Source organism: Salvelinus sp. IW2-2015, unplaced genomic scaffold (genome assembly GCF_002910315.2).
Source record: "Salvelinus sp. IW2-2015 unplaced genomic scaffold, ASM291031v2 Un_scaffold1879, whole genome shotgun sequence".
Lineage (NCBI taxonomy): Eukaryota > Metazoa > Chordata > Actinopteri > Salmoniformes > Salmonidae > Salvelinus > Salvelinus sp. IW2-2015.
Genome location: NW_019943242.1, coordinates 136,659 through 157,086, shown reverse-complemented (window position 1 = coordinate 157,086; position 20,428 = coordinate 136,659). Strand labels below are relative to the sequence as shown.

General features: G+C 43.3%; 2 protein-coding genes and 1 pseudogene across 7 annotated transcripts; all 3 read right to left on the bottom strand.

The window, feature by feature from the left end:
* Positions 1–1,404: 1,404 nt before the first annotated feature.
* Positions 1,405–6,049, bottom strand: LOC112072294 (serine/threonine-protein kinase LMTK3-like). Of its 3 annotated transcripts, XM_024139697.2 has the most exons (5): positions 5,454–6,049; positions 3,500–3,531; positions 2,758–2,891; positions 1,760–1,907; positions 1,405–1,624 (listed from the first exon to the last, which is right to left on the bottom strand). In XM_024139697.2, exons 1-5 carry the CDS (start codon positions 5,539–5,541, stop codon positions 1,571–1,573), a joined length of 456 nt encoding a protein of 151 aa, XP_023995465.1. In that variant the 5' UTR covers positions 5,542–6,049; the 3' UTR covers positions 1,405–1,570. The 3 variants fall into 3 exon arrangements, with proteins under 3 accessions (XP_023995465.1, XP_023995463.1, XP_023995464.1); XM_024139695.2 differs by lacking the exon at positions 3,500–3,531 and having other exon boundaries at positions 1,413–1,624; positions 2,743–2,891; XM_024139696.2 differs by lacking the exon at positions 3,500–3,531 and having other exon boundaries at positions 1,415–1,624.
* A 666-nt stretch (positions 6,050–6,715) lies between these two features.
* Positions 6,716–10,526, bottom strand: leng1 (leukocyte receptor cluster (LRC) member 1). Of its 4 annotated transcripts, none has more exons than XM_070439728.1 (5): positions 10,432–10,526; positions 8,994–9,290; positions 8,532–8,729; positions 7,710–8,023; positions 6,716–7,184 (listed from the first exon to the last, which is right to left on the bottom strand). In XM_070439728.1, exons 2-5 carry the CDS (start codon positions 9,123–9,125, stop codon positions 6,965–6,967), a joined length of 864 nt encoding a protein of 287 aa, XP_070295829.1. In that variant the 5' UTR covers positions 9,126–9,290; positions 10,432–10,526; the 3' UTR covers positions 6,716–6,964. The 4 variants fall into 4 exon arrangements, with proteins under 4 accessions (XP_070295829.1, XP_070295831.1, XP_023995460.1 ...); XM_070439730.1 differs by having other exon boundaries at positions 8,994–9,161; positions 10,432–10,496; XM_024139692.2 differs by lacking the exon at positions 10,432–10,526 and adding an exon at positions 9,881–10,090.
* A 620-nt stretch (positions 10,527–11,146) lies between these two features.
* On the bottom strand, positions 11,147–20,188 carry LOC112072290 (transmembrane channel-like protein 7; annotated as a pseudogene).
* Between the last annotated feature and the right edge of the window lie 240 nt (positions 20,189–20,428).

The window sequence follows — 20,428 nt, the reverse complement described above, 5'->3', positions numbered from 1 at the left end:
CGCGAGATAAATCAGCACGCAAATCAACCAAAGAGTGAAATACAGGTTGGAGTTACTGTGAAGTTAATCCCAAAACTGGTGATTTATATACACTGAATGTACAAAACATTAGGAACACCTGCTGTATCATGACATAGACTGACCAGGTGAATCCAGGTGAAAGCTATGACCTTTATTGATGTCACTTGTAAATCCTTTAATCAGTGTAGATAAAGGGGAGAGAGGTTAAATAAGGATTTTAAACCTTGAGACAATCGAGACATGGATTGTATATATGTGTCATTCAGAGGGTGAGTGGGCAAGACACAAGATTTAAGTGCCTTTGAACGGGATATGGTAGTAGGTGTCAGGCACACTGGTTTGAGTGTGTCAAGAACTGCAAAGCTGCTGGGCTTTTTCACACTCAACAATTTCCCCGTGTGTATCAAGACATGGTCCCCCACCCAAAGGCCATCCAGCCAACTTGACACAACTGTGGAAGCATTGGAGTCAATATGGGCCAGCATCCCTGTGGAACGCTTTTGACACCTTGTAGGAGTCCATGCCCTGACTTGAGGCTGGTTCTGAGGGAAAAAAAGAGGGTGCAACTCAATATTAGGTAGGTGTTCCTAATGTTTTGTACACTCAGGAACCACAAAAACAAAATAACTTAAATAAAAGTGTCTGATGACACAAATTGTCAGTTTCTCTGACCTGTATGGGCTCTCGACTCAGCAAGAACTTCCTCTGCTCCAGAGGGCTGGCACTGGACCCGCAACTCCTTCACCACGTGCTGGGAGGAGCTGCAGTCACACAGCACGCTCTAGGATCACCTGAGGAGGGAGAGAGAGAGGGAAGGAGGGAGAGCGAGAGAGAGAGAGAGAGAGAGGAGGGAGAAGAGGAGAGAGGAGAGAGGAGAAGGAGGTAAGGGAGAAAAGAGAGTGTGGGACAGACAGGAGAGAGATAGAGTGGAGGGAGAGAGGAGGAGAGAGAGAGAGGGAAAAGGAGGTAAGGAGAAAGAGAGATGTGGGACAAACAGGAGAGAGATAGAGAGGAGAGAGAGAGAGAGAGAGAGAGAGAGAGAGAGAGAGAGAGAGATAGAGAGAGAGAGAGAGGAGAGAGAGAGAGAGAGAGAGAGAGAGAGAGAGAGAGGGGAAAAGGAGGTAGGAGAAAGAGAGATGTGGCAGACAGGAGAGAGATAGGAGGAGGGAGAAGAGGGAGGAAGAGGAAAAGGAGAAGGGGAGATGGGGAGAGGAGAGAGATGGATAGGAGAAAGAGAGATGTGGGACAGAGGGGGAGAGGGGAAAGAGAGGAGAATGAAGGAGAAGAGAGAGAAGAAGAGGGAAGAGAGAGAGAAGAGGGAATGAGAAATTAAGTGGCTGTAGGAAGAAGAATAACTCATGAGAGCTGGTAGGAAGCCAATATTAGATTTACTGAGAAGCTGTTAAAAGGATGTGTCTTTTTGAGGAAACATGGGGTTGAGAGACATTTGGAAGAACTGCCAGATCCAGCTACRACCATTACATGATGACYTCAKAACTGYGGGTGGAGGTATGAGTTGGTGATCTCACCTTTCCAAACCAGCCATTTCCTATTTCCTGAAGGTAGTTGAGAGTGTGCCTACGGAAGTACTTCGACTTAGAGTCTTTAGAGACAGAATAGAGGAGATGAAAAGAGAAAGACACATGATTTGGGCTTTTCTGATATCCATCAAGRTTGCTAATATTCATGTGCTATATACTGCCATCAGCTCCAGCTACAGAGAGTCTGCCTTAGTTACCTGAGTCATCTTGCAGGGCGGGGCAGTTAGCCCTGTCCCTGAGTGGGAGGGTGTAGACCTCCGGGAGGGAGGGGCAAGAGGACAGACTGTCCTCCTGGGCGGGGCTAGAACCCCCAGAACACTCCTCCCCCTCTGCATTGTCAAACTCCTGATTTGACAGGAAAGAACAGAGGAAGCGTAGAAGCTTTAGAGATATTGTAAGTTTGAAAAGCAGTGATCACCAAGCCTGGTCCCGGGAGATACAGGGTTTGCAGGTTTTTGTTCCAGCCCAGCACCAACACACCTGATTCAGTTTATTAAACTCTTYTTTATTACCGTAGTTGATTAGTTGAATCCTGTGTGTTAGTTCTGGCCTGTCCTGGAACAAAACCCTACACACCCGAAGCTCTCCAGGATGAGGGTTGGTGACCGCTTTCTAGTGGCTGTGTCAATAGCCTAAAGTGGTTTACGTTTCTAAAGAAATTGGGCAAGTGTAAACAAATAACTGGTGGGCAGACACCATATTACTTTCCCCTTGTTGCCTGTGTTTTCACATCAGTTTAGATGAAGGAGGGGAGCCACTTTAGATAATTGAGATGCACCCAGTGTGCTGGCTGAAATGTCACAAAGWAAGACCTATCTGGATTTAATATGAGGAAATCTATTAAATGTAAACAGACCCTAAGCTTTCTGGCTCATGCAACATCTGTAATACTTCTGGTAAAATGTGGTGCTGCACATGCAGCCAAAGAAACAATGAACCATCCAAAGATCACAGATTCAAAGGGGGTTTGAATTATGGGGATGCCCACCGCCCCTGTGGTGCTMGGCCCTTCCATGACAAATCAGGACATTCCCATATGCTATAACATTGTTACAGCCCTCAATGTTTAGGGTTTCCCTAAGGGCCAATGTGTAATATGATGCCTATATCTATTGATCTACACAACCATGCATGCAGACAGTGCAACACAATAGACAAGACGTGTGAATAAGTCTCTTACATGATGGAGACTTACATTGAATCCCACTCCTCCCTTCTTACAGCACAGACAGGTGAAGAGCAGTAAAACAAAGGAGACGAGCCCKGAGCAAGAGATGAGAATGACGACGTAGGGCGGAGAAGAGAGAGACGCAGCCCTGGATTGAGAGACTGAGATATGGCGGGAGAGAAAAGGAGMAGAGGAAAAGGTTAATACGGTTAATCGGCCAGGTAGTACTTCCTGAAGGAAACACACAGTTGTTAGGTTGAAGTGTTGGTGAGTGGATGAGTGAGTGGGGGAAAGAGAGGCTTCAGAGAATTGGGTTGAAAAGGGTCAAAGTCATTGTTACATATTGAGATTGAGGAGGAAAACCGTTGGAATTGTTTCAATAGAGGTACGTTTGAGACAAAGCYGAGGATCCCCAATGAACAACTGTCATTGGAGTTTTGGGAGAAGCAGGAAAAGGAAATCAACTTTGGAGGAAAGTCAGGAAACCATCTTCGGAATCAATAAAAGAGAGGAGAGATCAGAATTAAAGTTAAAATCAGGGAAGTCTACCATTCCAGTTAGGAAAGAGGGGGAGGAGGGAGGGGGGTACCAAAAAAAAAACATTCCTTCCAGGAAACACAGTTGAAAAGCAGGGAGGGGTGGCGTTGTCATTTTGGGGAAATTGCTACCGGGGGAGGGTTGGAAAATTGGAAAAGAATCACTCAAATCAGGGAGGTTGGCTACCTAGGTGAGAAGGAAGAGTTTGGGGCGTTTTTTAATATATTTGTACCTCAACTTGGCCGTTTGTGAGGAGCGAACCATCTGTGAAAAAGAGAAGGGGGAGGGCAGGGTGGTTAAAAACCCTTCACAACAGGCTACTACTTGTTTGTTGTATCTTTAAATTTTAYACCCTCAAATCAAAACCAGCATCGCCACAATCAAAAATGAATATTTCTAGATGAACTTGTTGTCAATATMATTTGTTTTTCCCCATATACAATTTTACAAAAACACTTCTCCAACTCCCGAAGGTGAACCTCTGAGTACACATACTTGTCAATACACTTGCAYGTCAAGTGRKAATTCAGTACAGTACTTATGAATATCAACCACAYMMTGAGCATTTTCAGTGTCATTGGAACCAGAAAATGCAAGTACCAGAGCTACTCTGTTTTCCCCTGCTCATCCTATTCCATCATGCCCTGTATTCATCACTACTTCTAGATATTGACTCACTATTACGACACAGTAATGAATAATGCAAAACCAAATGTACGTTTCCCCARCCARTTCATGAGCTCATTGATTACTGAAAGCATGGTGTGGAGATGCATCAKCAGTCCAATAATAGTCAAAACAAAAGGCTTTAATTGATGTTTACCCTGTTGGTAGATCAATGTGTAAGCTTAACTGTGATTAACAATTCTGGCACATCCTCTCCTCTGCCTCTCCCTCTWGACAGTACACAAATCTTACAGAGACGTCCAATAACACACTGAAAGGGAATRCAATCACAAATAGGCTTTTCTGATCAATGGAATATTTTCATGAGATCATTCATGAGTGGAAAATGCAAGTTACCCCTAAAAAMACATTTATGAAGCACTTTGAGCACTMKTTTAAAATATATAAACAACACAATTGAACATTGTAATTAGCATTAAGGATGTTTTGAGCTCAGAAGTTATATGTTGTATGATTCCATCCTTCAATGGCTGTTTAATGAGAAAAACACTCAGACCTCTATGAAGGCCTAAACACATAAAGGTCCATGTTATTCTAACAAATTCAAGAGTGAATTGTAAATTCTATGTAAGAAAAGCTACTAAAAATCATGAGTATGAATTTGAGAAAGATACATTAATTATTGACTCATCATAAATGTGTAATAATTTCGTTGATTTATGTACTGGATTGGACTGCTGCCTATGCAAGCCTATGGCCTGGTAGTAGAATTACATTGGAAACTGTTAAAATAGAAAAAACATGTCGGCCTATATGAAATTCAAACTCTTTCACATAAGTCTATGTAGAATACAATAATATGTTATGTACCTATCCATCGGCAGTATAGATGCACAATTCCTGGGCAATTCTATTATTCTATCCCTAGACAGCTGTCCAGACATACACTGCATATAAATAGGTACACATAGCAGGGGCCTATTCCACCAGCTCCAGTTTACAGCTCTTATCAAAACAATACACCAGAACAACATGACTGCAAAAGACAATACACAAACAAAACACTGCGATGCCTAATAAAAGGAGGACAAAATAAAACGGATTTTGTGGATTTTAAATGGAAATTCAAAGATTTTTTATCATTAAACCCAAGTGGGATAATATAGGTTTGATATACACATGAACGATACAGTGGCGATTAATTTAATATTCATTGGGCGAATTCCCGTTTTGACATGCCATCGATACTATTGATAAATATCACCGAAATAGGGTCGCAGATCCTACCGAATTCTCCAGGCTACTTGATGATAATAATGTGGCCATTGTCTTTCTGATTTCATCCCCAGTGTTATAAAGGCATATTGCCTACCATAGCCTAATCCTATCAGCCAAGAAAGATACAATATATCGTATTATTGTTGAGGCTGTCTCGGTGTGTTTTGGCCGTAATATTTCCGAGTACCTATTCATAACCCTCTAATCTATCCCCTCTCCCACCTCCCCCTCTCTTCTTTCTCCCAGCGTCAATATCATTCCAGCTCACCGACACCACTCACATTCTCTCTGCGGGGCTCCAAGGGCTCTCTCCGGGTTGAAGTACGACAACATCCCCGCCAGCACTATCACCCAGCAGTGTCGTCGCATCGTCGCGGGATCCACCACCGCACAATCATTCGAGCGACGCTTTCGGTCTTCTSCTTCTCTCCGCTACGGTATCCTGGTCTGGCGCTGTCTTCCCCCGCTAATAAAGAACGTCTCCTTGTTGTTGTGTTCCCCTCTTCCCCTCCTCCGTTTGATCCCCCTCTCCTAATCCGCAACTAAACACGGTGTAAGAGACGCTCTTTTGTGCATCCCGTCCTGCCAACCCAACCCATCAAATCCAGAACCGTTACATCAGTGGTCTCTCCACAAAAACGGCGACGAAAACAACAAATAACCCCAATGAGGTCAAACCATCCGCTATTTTTCCCGTTTCGGCTCTTTCCCGACACCAGTACGAGGGCGACTGTAGTATTTATCTCCCGTTAATCATCGGCTACGTCAGACAAAAGTGAGCTTGCATTATCATGGTTCGCCCGTGGTTTCATGCGAGTGCGTCTGTCTCGCTTCTACACTGCTGTCTCGGGCCCGTTTTATTTCGCGGTGCTGTGCGTCTGTGTATGTATGCACCTGCTAGAAAAATGTATGTATTATACTGCCCCAACTCTGTTTTGTAGCACAATCTATTGAAATTGCTATAGTAAAATGTCATGTCAAAATGTTAATCATTTGGGTGGAGCATGGATATGGGGTATGTATAAAATAAGCAAAATAACGGAGAACACAGGATTTTGTTATTTGGCAGGCCTAACGTTTTTATTGAATTAATTGAAATGGAAAATGTGCAATAATAGTTGAGCCAACCACCCTAAACTCTGTCTGCATCAGCTTGTTAAATAGAACAGATGCATGTACACACACTCCTCCTAAATTGGCACATGCTATTATCAGAAACAAAAAAGACATGAGACTTGAATTGACACAATTACATTTGTGACACAATGTTGCCATCAATAGTAAAACATCAAACACAGTCCAACTTGAACAGTGGTCTTGTGTTGTGGAGCAAAATGATCTCTGTATTGTCTCACACTTGAGCAGGGTGCCAGACAGACACCAACACTACACTCAGCTGTCCCAAATCTCTTGATTGGTTTCCTTTCTTTTCTACCTCATTAGAAATAACATTGATCATTCAATGACAACAATCATCAATACATCTGCTTAGGATACTCAGGATAGCCTAGATGTTATTTAAATAAACAATGTAGCATTTTGAGCTATTTTTGTACACATCTTCACTAGTTCAACAACCTACAGTGTATGCCTACACGCATAACTCCATGTTACTGCAAGAATAAGCTAAAAGCACTGGCTCACATTTCACAACAATACAACTGAATAACCTTCCAGGCTCTCTAGTCCTTGTCGAAGTCTTCGGTGTCTTTCACATACTAATAAATGTATCTTGAATGCCTCAATGTTCTGTGTCTGTTGCCCAAACAATGAGACTGCATGATGTATGACTTCAAAAGATACCATCTCTCCAGGCATTGCGGTCTTTCCTCTGCCTCTTGCGGGCCAGCTCTGGGAAATAAGCACTGTTGTACGGCATTTCCCTCTCCTCTGTCTCCCTTGYTCGCTCCTTCTCTTTCCCTGTTCCATTCTTCTGGTCCAGCAAGGCCTGGGCTCTCCTCTTCTCCTCCGCCTCTCTCTGCAGTCGCTCCGCTCGCAACCTTTCAATAGAGCTAGAAAAGAGAGAAGAGGTGGTTAKCATCAACCATACATGTTTATCCAGAGGCTCAGTACACTTGGTTGTGCACTTYTCCACTTGGCTCAGTGTACTTGGTCTCTCGGATATGCATCCAAGTGGAGTTGAAACAATAACAAAGAGCCACCCCGCCCTTTTCGGCACTAAGCTGAAGAAATGTAACCACTCAAATTCATAGACAGAYCTATGGATGCAAGGACTGACCATACACAAAATGATAGTTATAACAAAGTTGGGGCAATATAGTATTTGTTTACATATACTTGGTTTACAAACAGAGTTCTGATGCGGTATGACAGTTAAACTAAGCTAATGAGGCATTTATAACTTATATTCTTCAAGAATGATTTGGTACACATCATTAATTTAGAAATCCAAAAATGTATGTAGCAACTGCTGATTGCCCCTTTAGGTCAAAGCTAATTGGTCTTATGATTTATTTATTTTTAAAACACCCCCAGACATACAGATAAGACACCTAGTCTTGATAAAGACTTCTCACCTTTCTCCACCACTGCTTCTCCTCTCCCCTCTATCCCTCTTCTCCTTCTTCTTACTCTTATGTTCTTTTCTATCCTTCACCGCCAGTGCTTTCTTCATCTCTTTCAAGGGGTCCAGCATGTCTTTCAGTCGTCTGTCTCTCTTCTCCTTCTCCTCTTGACTGAGTGGCAGTCTCTTTCCTTTGTTGTCTTTCTCTTTCTCCTTTTCTTCGTCTTTCTCTTCTTCATGGCCTGTTTTCATGTACCATGGAGTTACCTCTGTCCCAGGTTGGGGGCCTAGGGACACTAGCAGACCAATAGCACGCTCCTCACGCTCCTACAAAATAATCACCATAAAATTAGAATAAGTCGAATATTCTCATTCAAAGTAATGATCTGTGATGGGAGAAATCAGGACCAGCTATTACTATTTGGAAAGTTCAATACATTTATTCACATCTCATTCTCTGATCCTTCCATTGACGTGATAAGCATCAGTCCATTAAATCTGTTCAAAAATCTTCCATATTAGCACCAAACACTCCATGATATTTAAATTCCAATATGCATTCTCAATTGCCAACATGGTACCCATTTACATTCAAAATCTTAAACTGAATTGTCCGATCTCTGTTTAGAAATGGCTCCGGACTAAATAAACCAGGCACTGTCATTGGCTGGCTAGATCCACTAGAGAAAAGCTTTGAAGTGGAGAGAAACAAGCCCACGAAGGTAAACATTGTTATGTAGAGCGGGATGCAAAAACCAGTAGCCATGTGCACAAAGAAACTTGATTTTAACACAGGTGAAGGGGGAAAAGCATAACAGAATGACAGGAAGGTCACCTTTTCATCTTTCTGGTCTTTGAGGTATTCTGCGTTTCCTTTCTTCCCAGACGACTCCTCCAGAGGAAATAGATTGAGGTGTTCCACCACTCCTCCACTCCCCTCCCCTCCTCTCTCACCTCCCTCTCCTTCATCCTTCCATCCTCCAGACTGTTGAAGTGCAGCTCGTGACTTTTGTCTCAGGTGCTCTGTTCGRGCCTACAGCAAAGAGGTTACTTACCAACATAACATTCAACGGCAATAGTAAAGTACATAGACACATTTGTATGCACCTTTATGACTTGATACTATTTTAACAATGCCTCTTTACATCGCTTCTCTTAACAAAATCGCACCTGTCATACATCGTAACATTCCTGTATCACACAAAGTTTGGTTGTCACTTCAGACCATGCTAAATCAACTATGAGGAATGTATCAATTTGCAATTTAAGGATGGGGCGGCAACGTTGCTATGGTTACCTCCTGCTCTGCTCGCTCCACACGGCGTTGGACCTCTTGCTCCTCTTCTGCGGCTTGTGCCTCGTCTCGACGCACGCGCGCGACGTTGTCCTTGTTGCGAACATGCCAGCTCTTTTTAGGTAGAATATTCATTTTTCTCCTTAAGTCGAGTGTTTGTTTTGATCAGGGCTTGAACAGTTAAACAAAAATGTGTCAAAACCGTAACATGCCCTGACTTCTGTTGTTTGCAATTCAGTCAGTCTCTACTGTAACTCCAGTTCGCTAGCTAGCTAACGTTAGCTAGTCTTAACCCATTTCCTGTAAAAAAACAACACAATTTTAACAGCTATTTCAATCACAGAGATGTAAATTCTGACACTGGGCTTTGTACAGCTGTTACCGAATGAATAAAATATTTGCATAAAACCAAAGAAAATATATTTAACACATCTGAAAGGTAAACAAGCAACCAAAAAGCTATTCAACCACAACCGGATATACACACCCGAAAATATAATTACGTCATAACGTCTACGTAACTACATTTTGTAGAAGTTCTCTCACGGGTCAGCAGGGGGCGCACGTTGCACATGACAGAAATAATAATATCATTTTGTTCCTTATAATTTTGTATTTATTTCAGAGATCTACATACACAAGATACTGAGATATATATATGAGAGCGAGAGAGAAATTGTTCAACTGAAGAACATTAAAAATATATGTAAACAATATTTAAATCAATTTAGAAAAATAAACACATTTAATGTTGTAAAGTAGAGGTAGCCTCTTTTAGAATCCGAGAGTGAAAGACTTACTCTCTTAAATCTAACATGTAGGTTCAGCATTCCCGAACAGTCCTATTACAAGTCAGAATGTTGAATAATCTTTATTTCAACTTGCTTTACCTGTTGTCCGCTGATTGTGTCCTTATTTCGGGAAGTAACAGACAAAATATCAACAGGGAAGTGTTAACCTGACTTTCAATACGCTGGACTGGTCTGTATATTCGTTTGTATTTTCAGTACTGGCACAATTCGCACATGACAAACACTTGCACAATATGTAAGTAATGGCCAAGCTTAACTGAATCACAGACCGAACGTTGTCSCACACAATCAACTGGCAAATTTCACAAGCACTTCAAGTTGATGGGTGGGTATAGTTTGTGGAACGTTCCAACAGGAATCTGTTCCAAAAACTTCGTAAAGTATAATTTTGTATACAAAGTAGCATGATATATTCACCTATATAACTAACTGCCGAATAGGCATCAACTCACCACGTAACTTATTCTTAATGTTTATCCATAGGCTACCAGAGTGAGGACAGACATTTTTCGGAATAAACAGTGGTGAGTGAAAACTGAATGAAATAGCCCACTCCCTACCCGGTATCTTATTCTGCCGCTATGCAATTTTGTATCCGTTGTTTGCTGGCAACCTTGTTATTTACTTACTTTTTGGAACAGATTCCTGTTGGAACGTTCCACAAATTATACCCAGCTCACTGAGAGGGAACTTGCTTCGGTCGACAACGTTCGGCTACTGTTTACATAATGTGCAACAATGCCTCGGGAGATTGAAAATACAAGCGACAGAACCTACCTTCGCCGCAAAAAGTCGGGTAAACAATACTTTCCTGTGGATATTTTATTTCCACTTTCTACGGTCAAAAGGACGGACAACCGGTAAGTGTACATATAATTGTATTCAACATTCTGGCTTGTAGAGACTCTTGCCTCTTTTTTAGGGCGACTTCTTTCACACTGAATAACCATGGGGTAAACACGGTTACAGTCTGATGTTTAGGCAAGAGGTGAGGAAGAGAATGCAAAGGCAATGAACATGGCAATTGATGTTACAGGTATTATGAGAGAGAAATAGAGTAACAAACTAAATATTTAATATACTAACCCATAGCCCCGTGGTAGTCTCCACATTTAGATTAGTCATTTAGCAGAAACTCTTATCCAGAGTGACTTACAGTTGGTGCATTCATCTTAAGATACCGTAGCTAGGTGAGACAACCACCACTCAATCATAATAAGTAAAACTTTGCCTCAAATGTAGCTATCACACACTAGAGAGTGACAATTGTAAAGTGATTTGTGAAGGTGTAGATATGTGCTTTGTGCTATTGCCACATGCAAAACCTATCTAAGCCTTTCAAANCACTAGAGAGTGACAATTGTAAAGTGATTTGTGAAGGTGTAGATATGTGCTTTGTGCTATTGCCACATGCAAAACCTATCTAAGCCTTTCAAATCTACAAGAAGTGCCTTGGGCCGGGATATGGGCCGTGGGTTTGAGCCTGGTGTCTGAGTCAGTTTGCTGCACCAGTGTCAAATGTGTCCAATTGGTCCCTTGTTGGAACCCCCATCTCTCTACTCAGCTCTTCAATCTGCTTGACCAGGAACTGCTTATCACGTCCCTCCTGTTAGAGTTAAACACATACAAGGTTAAGCTTGAGTATGGGTCATAGACATGGTTTTGTTTCAAACATATATTTTTTGCATCATTATTATGTCAGGTAGGACTTCTCCCCATCCATCACTTACCAGTTTAAACTGGGCCTTTAGCAGATCAACACTCTTCKCATAGACTGCGGCTAGAGCTGCTACGTAACACAGCACCACACTATCAGGACAGAGGAGAGCAATGTTTATGCAACAAACACAGTCAGAATGTTATGTACAGGAATCTGAACACATGGAAATAACCCATGCTGACCAAATGAGTCTATGCAGATATGGGCCTCCCATTTGTTGAGTTACAAAGCAATATTACATCATAAAACACAAGGTAGACAGTAACACACAGACCCATGTACCTGCAATGGACAATCGGATCAGTAACATGCTGACCAGACCGGACACGTCGCGTGCGCAAGCGTTGCAAAATACATTTTGAAATCCATGTTATTCAATTATTGTGCCAACGAGCGTCTGCGTTGCCAAGGGTTAAAATAGAAGTCCTTGCAGCACGATCTGCAAGTCCTGCCTCTCCCATCTCCTCATTGGTTTATAGAAGCAGGTACCCATGTGCCATCTCCTCATTGGTTATACCCACGTGGGTGATTGAAAGACAAACTGTTTTGCTGGTTGTCGTGGTAATACTATGAAAGTGTAGATGCCAATCACCATATAAGTTCAAAGGTGAAAAAGCCTGGAAGTTGGAGAGATGACTAGAAACGATTTGGTTGGCCGTTTTATGTGTGGATTAATTGTCGGAGTAGAGGACCTTGTGCATTTCAGGTAAAATAACAACTCAATGTTTATATCCCAGGACAAATTAGCTAGCAACAGCAAGTTAGCTAGCTAAATTGCCATACATGTTTAATGCTTTTCGACTTGTCCCCAAATTAATGTAATTGGTTCATAGTTTGTTTTGATATTTTAACCTGCGTGTCATGATCGCGTTTGGTGTGGGGGGACAAAATAAATGTATGCACGATGGCGCACGCGCGCAGCCGGTTTGGGTTCCTTGTAAGACTAAATCACTCACCAGGAGAAGATGAAGAGAGGGATGGAGAAGGCCTGGGAGCCCATGTAGAAGATGAAGTCCTGTGTNACTCACCAGGAGAAGATGAAGAGAGGGATGGAGAAGGCCTGGGAGCCCATGTAGAAGATGAAGTCCTGTGTTGTCAGGGAGAGAGTGTAGAAGGTGTTGGGAACGATACTCCACATCATAGTGAGAGAGCGGAACGGACCACAGCTCATAGAGGGATGGATCCTGAGGATGACATATCAACACCCTCACCATCTACCACCACTACTACACCTGGTCCARCTGCCACTACTATCCCTGCACTGTATAACAGGCTTCCTTCCTGCTGCAGTAGAGATAGAGACTGCGTCCGAAGTGGCAGCCTATTCTCTATATAGGGCACTACTTTTGACTATAGGTCCTGGTCAAAAGTAGTACACTATATAGTGAATAGGGTGTCATTTCAGACGTAGGCAGAGTCACTCACTGGGCCAGGCTGTAGATCATGGCGACGAGGGCGAGGCCCCAGCCGAACAGCAACACCACCAGGAAGAAGATGGTGGAGGTGGTGGAGCGGAACGTCTTCACCGCCGGACGACAGTTAGAAAACAGAGTGACCTGGAGGAGGAGGAGAGATTAAGAGGAGGGGGGTTACTGTGGTTGTGTAGTGAAGGGAAACTGATCTGGGGCCAAACGTTAACTTTTCCATTATTGGTACAGTATGGAGAGCAGCCTGACCTTCTTGCAGTAGAAGAGGATGAAGAACTTGAGTGTGTTGATGAGAGGCAGCAGAGGGCAGAACAGAGCTCCGGTCCACACCACTGTCTGACCGTAGACCTGACCCAGCACATTGGGAGGCACCAAGAACTCCTGACGACCTACCCACCGGGTCAGTGCACAGGAGTAGTGGTCCACAAACAACCTGCCACAGTATGGAAGAAGAGATTATCAATAAATATGATAGAGGATGACTAGCTCATAGATTGAGTTACACCACAGTAGGGTGTACAGTGTACACTACCTGCGTGGAAACTCCACCAGGATAAGCATGGCGATGGTAATGAGGAAGTCAAACAAGGCCAGTTTGTACATCTCCTGTCCCACACGCGTCTCCCAGCACTGGGTGGCAGCAGCAAGACAGACAGACATAGCATGGGTGGGAAAGAAAATAGAAGATGATGCAACATGGTTGATATCAGTTCTGTACTGTAGGTAGAATCAGATGGAGATATCATCTTTTCAGCCTTTTCTAGACCAATCTGCTAAATTAGACCCTGACTGCTACCCAGGCTACCATGCTGTTATAAGAGAGTGGTTACCGGATATTCCTTGTTGTTGTACTGGCAGAGCTCACATTTTGGACTGTCTTTAAAGCAGGTGATCTGACTCCACAGAGTAAACAGCAGCACTCCCAGACTTATCATACGCAGAAACACTGACCTGAACACAGGAGGGAGGGACACAGGCAATATTCACACACACGAGCACATGCACACGCACAGAGACATACACACACACTGGTTGAGTGAAGATCTAGCAAAGCGATAAGGTCACACACACACTAACCTAACGTAGCAGGCGTAAAAGAAATGCCTGAAACTAGGGACTCGGCAGAGGCTACACACACACACACACACACCTGAACAGTGCCATGATGATGGTGGTACTAGGAGAATATCTCTCAAACAGGGCTATCTGGTCACACATGAGGGGCACAACAAAGTTTCCTGTTGTGATGACGATGGAAGGAAGGTAAACCCAGAACAGGCCCAGAATTCCCTCTGCTCCAACCTGTGCCTAGGAACCACAGGGAGAGGGGGCAAAGGTCAACCAGAAAAGGTTAGAACAGCCCCAGGATACCCACCTCCCTGTACTGACTCAATATGACATGGAGAGGATGAAAGGCCAAACATCCAATCAATAGTTTMTGTTTTGTTTKTTTGTGTTTTTGACTGACCTGGCTYAAGACAGTAGCCTTGAAGATGCCAAAGAAAGCTCCTCCTATGAGGGCGAGGGAGACGAGCATGAGGAAGATGCGTAGAGAACACAGACCCACTGTCTGACCTAAGGTTAGAMACAAAGCCTTTTTCTGTAGCCTCTCCTCCWCCAGGTCCACCTGACAGAGGGAGGAGACAGATAGAGGAGGGGAGAGAGAGTGGAGATGGGAGGAATAAAGGGGAGAGATAATACAGAGAAATTAGAGTGGAGGAAAGAGGAGTGCATCTTTAGTGCCCTGCAGTAAGAGGCAGACTCCTACCTGTAGCTGGTAGTGGATGCTTTTCTGTTTGAGTTTGGTGGCCCGGTCTCCCTGGCAACCGTAGTCCCAGCCAGTGAACACCATCTTGCTGTAACTGCCGGCAGCACGCTGCCTGTTGCACAGCAACGCGAAGTGCGTCTCCCATGCTGTATAAGGGACCAATCGGAGTGGGGGGGGGGGGCACGTAAGTCATTAGGGTTAATATCTATTTTATTTCTATGCAGATGGAAGTGTAGGGCATTCCAGAAGGTACGTGTGATGATGCAGATGAGACAGAAGGCGAAGTAGAAGACGGAGGTGAGGAGTAGGCCAGGGGCAGGTTGTAGTGGAAGCCACTGCTCTCTGCCACGGTGTTTGTATAGTAACCATAGGAACATGTAGGAGTACTCCATGAAACCCTGGGAGAGGTAGATAGGTGGAGGGTGGGAAGTGGTGAGAGTGGAGCCTACTAGACTAGAAGCGTACCAGACTTGACACAAACCCACAAGCAGACACAGACTGTACGTAATTTTTTTATTTCACATTTAATTAACCAGGTAGGCCAGTTGAGAACAAGTTCTCATTTACAACTGCGACCTGGCCAAGATAAAGCAAAGCGACAAAAACAACAACACAGAGTTACACATAAACAAACATACAGTCAATAACACAAAAGAAAAGAAAAATATAAAAATCTATGTACAGTGTGTGCAAATGTAGAAGAGTAGGGAGATAAATAGGCCCTAAAGGCGAAAATAATTACAATTTAGCATTAACACTGGAGTGATAGATGTGCAGATGATGATGTGCAAGTAGAGATACTGGGGTGCAAAAGAGAAAGGGGTAAGAAATAATATGGGGATGAGGTAGTCGGGTGTGCTATTTACAGATTGGCTGTATACAGGTACAGTGATTGGTAAGCTGCTCAGACAGCTGATGCTTAAAGTTAGAGAGGGAGATATTAGACTCCAGTCTCAGAGATTTTTGCAATTGGTTCCAGTCATTGGCAGCAGACAACTGGAAAGAAAGGTGGCCAAAGGAGGTGTTGGCTTTGTGGATGACCAGTGAGATATACCTGCTGGAGCGCGCGCTACGGGTGGGTGTTGTTATCGTGACCAGTGAGCTGAGATAATGCGGGGCTTTACCTAACAAAGACTTACAGATGACCAGGAGCCAGTGGGTTTGGTGACGGATATGTAGTGAGGGCCAGCCAACGAGAGCATACATGTTGCAGTGGTGGGTAGTATATGGGGCTTCGGTGATAAAACGGATGGCACTGTGATAGACTACATCCAGTTTGCTGAGTAGAGTGTTGGGGGCTATTTTGTAAATGACATCGCCGAAGTCGAGGATCGGTAGGATAGTCAGTTTTACGAGGGTATGTTTGGCGGCATGAGTGAAGGAGGCGTTTGTTGCGAAATAGGAAGCCGATTCTAGATCCATTTTGGATTGGAGATGCTTAATGTGAGTCTGGAAGGAGAGTTTACAGTCTAACCAGACACCTAGGTATTTGTAGTTGTCCACATATTCTAGGTCGGAACCGTCCAGAGTAGTGTTGCTAGTCGGGCGGGAGGGTGTGATAGGCCAAGGCCTCTTAAAACAGAGCTGCATGGTTTTGCAGACTGAACTTCAGAGAAGTGTTGTTCTCTCTGCTGTATTCAGTATATCTATAACCAGTGGTACACAGGACTAGATTACACATGTTGTGTTTTCTCACCGTTCCAGAGAGTAAGTCCAGGAAGTACTGGTAAAACACCACCAGACCTTGAAGATTTGGATCATAGACCTTACACACCTCTGGACCTGAGACACACACACACACACACACATATTCTCAGCTGTTTGAAGATAAGCCAAGGTCACATTTGATCATGTTTCCCACCGCAGCCTTGGCACAGAATACCTCAGTTCCATAACCTGCTACTTTGTTAGGGACTCCATTCTCAAACCCGTGAGAGAATACCAGTAACAACTGCTGCAATATTTGCAGTTTCAATCCCTCAATTCAATTAAAAGCCCACCCTCTTAAGGCAGATCTGTTGCTATGATACTGCTACAGGGAACAGTGAGAAGATATTGTTTTATATTGGAGACACACAGAATAATGTTAATAGACTGGACTGGAATAGAGATAGTGAATGTCACTCCAATGCCATCACCCTTTAACCAATCATAGGCCTGGTTTGAAAATGCATCCTCCAGTGCTGGCCTTACCAGTGTCGTCCACTGTCATGTTACTGGTGCTGGTGGATCTGAACACGATACTGGGGATGAGGATGAACCCAGCAATCAGCAAGAACGACAGGAAGTTGAGCACCACCAGGAAGCGCAGGAACATGAAGTAGGACTGGACACCACCGCCAAAGTGGCCTGCAAAGACAGGGGTCACAGGGCCATGTTGTGAATGTGAAGGCAACATAATTGACAACAGTAACCCTGGAATGTTATTCAGATTTTTCATAATTTCATAATTAATTTAAATAAAAATAACATATATTGGGATGCATTGCCAGAATGTAATACATTTCAACTCCTATGTGACATGGTACAGGTGTATTCTTTGTTTTAAGCCCATAACCATGTGTATGAGGTGTGTATTTTAGTTTCAAAAGAGATTTGTTTAAGACTACCAAGAAACACTGTGTGACCCTGATTTAGCCTAATGCAGTAGAAATCTGTGGAACCGAGGCCTTTTAGATATTGCTGAAAGCCTCGGGAAAACTTAATCTATATGTGAGGTGATTGTGTATGCATTAACACGTGCATATAGTTAAGTTCTGTATATGTCACATACAGTGGAAATCGGGAGTTTACATACACCTTAGCCAAATACATTTAAACTTAGTTTTTCACAATTCCTGACATTTAATCCTAGTAAAAACTCCCTGTCTTAGGTCAGTTAGGATCACCACTTTATTTTAAGAATGTGAAATGTCAGAATAATGGTAGAGAGAATGATTTATTTCAGATTTTTAAATTTCTTTCATCACATTCCCAGTGGGTGAAGTTTCATACACTTAATTAGTATTTGTAGCATTGCCTTTAAATTGTATAACTTGGGTCAAACGTTTCAGGTAGCCTTCCACAAGCTCACAATAGTTGGGTGAATTTTGGCCATTCCTCTTGAAAGAGCTGGTGTAACGGTCGGTTTGTAGGCTTCCTTGCTCGCACACGCTTTTTCAGTTCTGCCCACAAATTTCTATGGGATGAGGTCAGGCTTGTGATGGCCATCAATACCTTTACTTTGTGTCTTAAGCCATTTTGCCACAACTTTGGAAGTTATCTGGTCCATGTTGTGAAGCCTTTGCGACAAGCTTTAATTCCTGACTATGTCTTGAGATGTTTTGCAATAAATCCACATAATGTTCCTACCTCATGATGCCATTTATTTTGTGAAGTGCACCAGTCCTCTGCAGCAAAAGCACCCCACAACATGATGCGCCACCCGTGCTTCTCGGTTGGGATGGTGTTCTTCGGCTTGCAAGCATCCCCCTTTTTTCCAACATATAAATGGTCATTATGGCCAAACAGTTCTATTTTTGTTTCCTCAGACCAGAGGACATTTCTCAAAAAAGTACGACGTGGTCCCCATGTGCAGTTGCAAACGTAGTCTGGCTTTTTTTATGGCGTTTGGAGCAGTGGCTTCTTCTTTGCTGAGCGGCCTTTCAGGTTATGTCGATATAGGACTCGTTTTACTGTGATATAGATATTTTTGTACCTGTTTTCTCCAACATCTTCACAAGGTCCTTTGCTTTTGTTCTGGGATTGATTTGCACTTTTCGCACCAAAGTACGTTCATCTCCAGGAGACAAAACACGTCTCCTTCTGAGGTATGATGGCTGCGTGGTCCCATGGTGTTTATACTTGCGGACTATTGTTTGTACAGATGAACGTGGCACCTTCAGGCGTTTGGAAATTGCTCCCAAGGATGAACCAGACTTGTGGAGGTCTACATTTTCTTTCTGAGTTCTTGGCTGATTTCTTTTGATTTTCCCATGATGTCAAGCAAAGAGGCACTGAGTTTGAAGGTAGGCCTTGAAATACATCCACAGGTACATCTCCAATTGACTCAAATGATGTCAATTAGCCTATCAGAAGCTTCTTAAGCCATGACATCATTTTCTGGAATTTTCCAAGCTGTTTAAAGGCACAGTCAACTTAGTGTACGTAAACTTCTGACCCACTGGAATTGTGATACAGTGAATTATAAATGAAATAATCTGTCTGTAAACAATTGTTGTAAAAATTACTTGTGTCATGCACAAAGTAGATGTCCTAACTGACTTGCCAAAACTATAGTTTGTTAACAAGAAATTTGTGGAGTGGTTGAAAAACTAGTTTTAATGACTTCAGCCTAAGTGTATGTAAACTTCCGACTTAAACTATACATACAGCCCAGGATATAGATGTGTATGTAGTTGATATTTGATTAACCATTGCCTGATTTGATTGAGTGATACAGTGTGATTGAATCTGTCACCTCCTATCTTATGCAGAGCCTTTCTCCACAGAGCTACGTAGGACATGACTCCCCCTGCATCTGCTCTGAACCTGCTCAGGGACTTGGCCTTGCTCCTTTTCCACGACTGCCAGCTAGTCACCACAGGCACACGCATCTGTTGCACCTCCCTGGAAGGGAGASTAGGGGGGAGGAAGAGAAAGAGTAAGTTKTTTTGGGAGAGGAGAGAAGTGAYGGAGCATAGTATGTTRGCCACCTTCAGGACAACAACAAAGGAATTGCACAGAGGCAGAGACGCTAGTAACTACTATGACCACTGAGGTCCCATACCGTATCGCTCTCTTCAGGCGCATGGTCATAGGCCGCTCTCTGAGGTCCTTAGGAGGTCCAGAGTCACCCTCCTCTCCCCCCTCCGAGGGGGGAGAACCCCAGTTGAACTGAGGGKCATTCTGATTGGACACTACAGACTTACTCCGTAACCTCACCAACTGCTGGGCACCATGGTAACRGTGGGCTTGGAGAGGGCAGAGGAGGGCAAAGATATATATGCAGAGAAAAACAATGAGTGATGTCCTGAGTCAGCCCAGAGTCAGTGTAGTTGATTGGTTGTAGTTTTGGAAGAGTTGCAATCTGTTGGTGCATTATACTTGTGTGGTACACATAATTCAAGCATATGTTAAAGTATACATTCTTGGAAAATCTCCCTTTACCATGTAATAGCATATTTTTGTATCGTACAAAACAAGTAATCCAAGGTGATCAGGAAGCAAATCACTGAACACAAAGGCACACCTGTAGCGATGAGACCGAACATACCACACCTACAAAACAGTAGTCTCACAGCTTACCTATAGTGGAGCTCTGTCTTTGTAGCTCACTGAACTCCATGAGACAGAGAGGATTCCACCAACACTTCAGAAACACTACAATCAAACAACCAGTCCTCCGTATCTCACTGCTAATTACAATGCTAATACATAGTTAATCCAGCATACAGGGCTAGCTCTTTTACAAGGTAGTATCCAGGAATCACTCCCCCTCAGACTTTGCTCCATGCAAATAACCATCTGCCACAGATACTTCCTTGTACGTTTAACKCATTCACTCCTGGTAGACTGTTAGGTTACACTCCACTCCGCTCCACTTACATCCAACAGAACATGGACGTTAGTAACTAATGCAGTATCAACAAGCTGGGGTGTTACAAGACATTTGATGACTGGTTACAGGTTAGACCCATAACGTAATCATGTAGGAGTGTTTACTGTCTYTG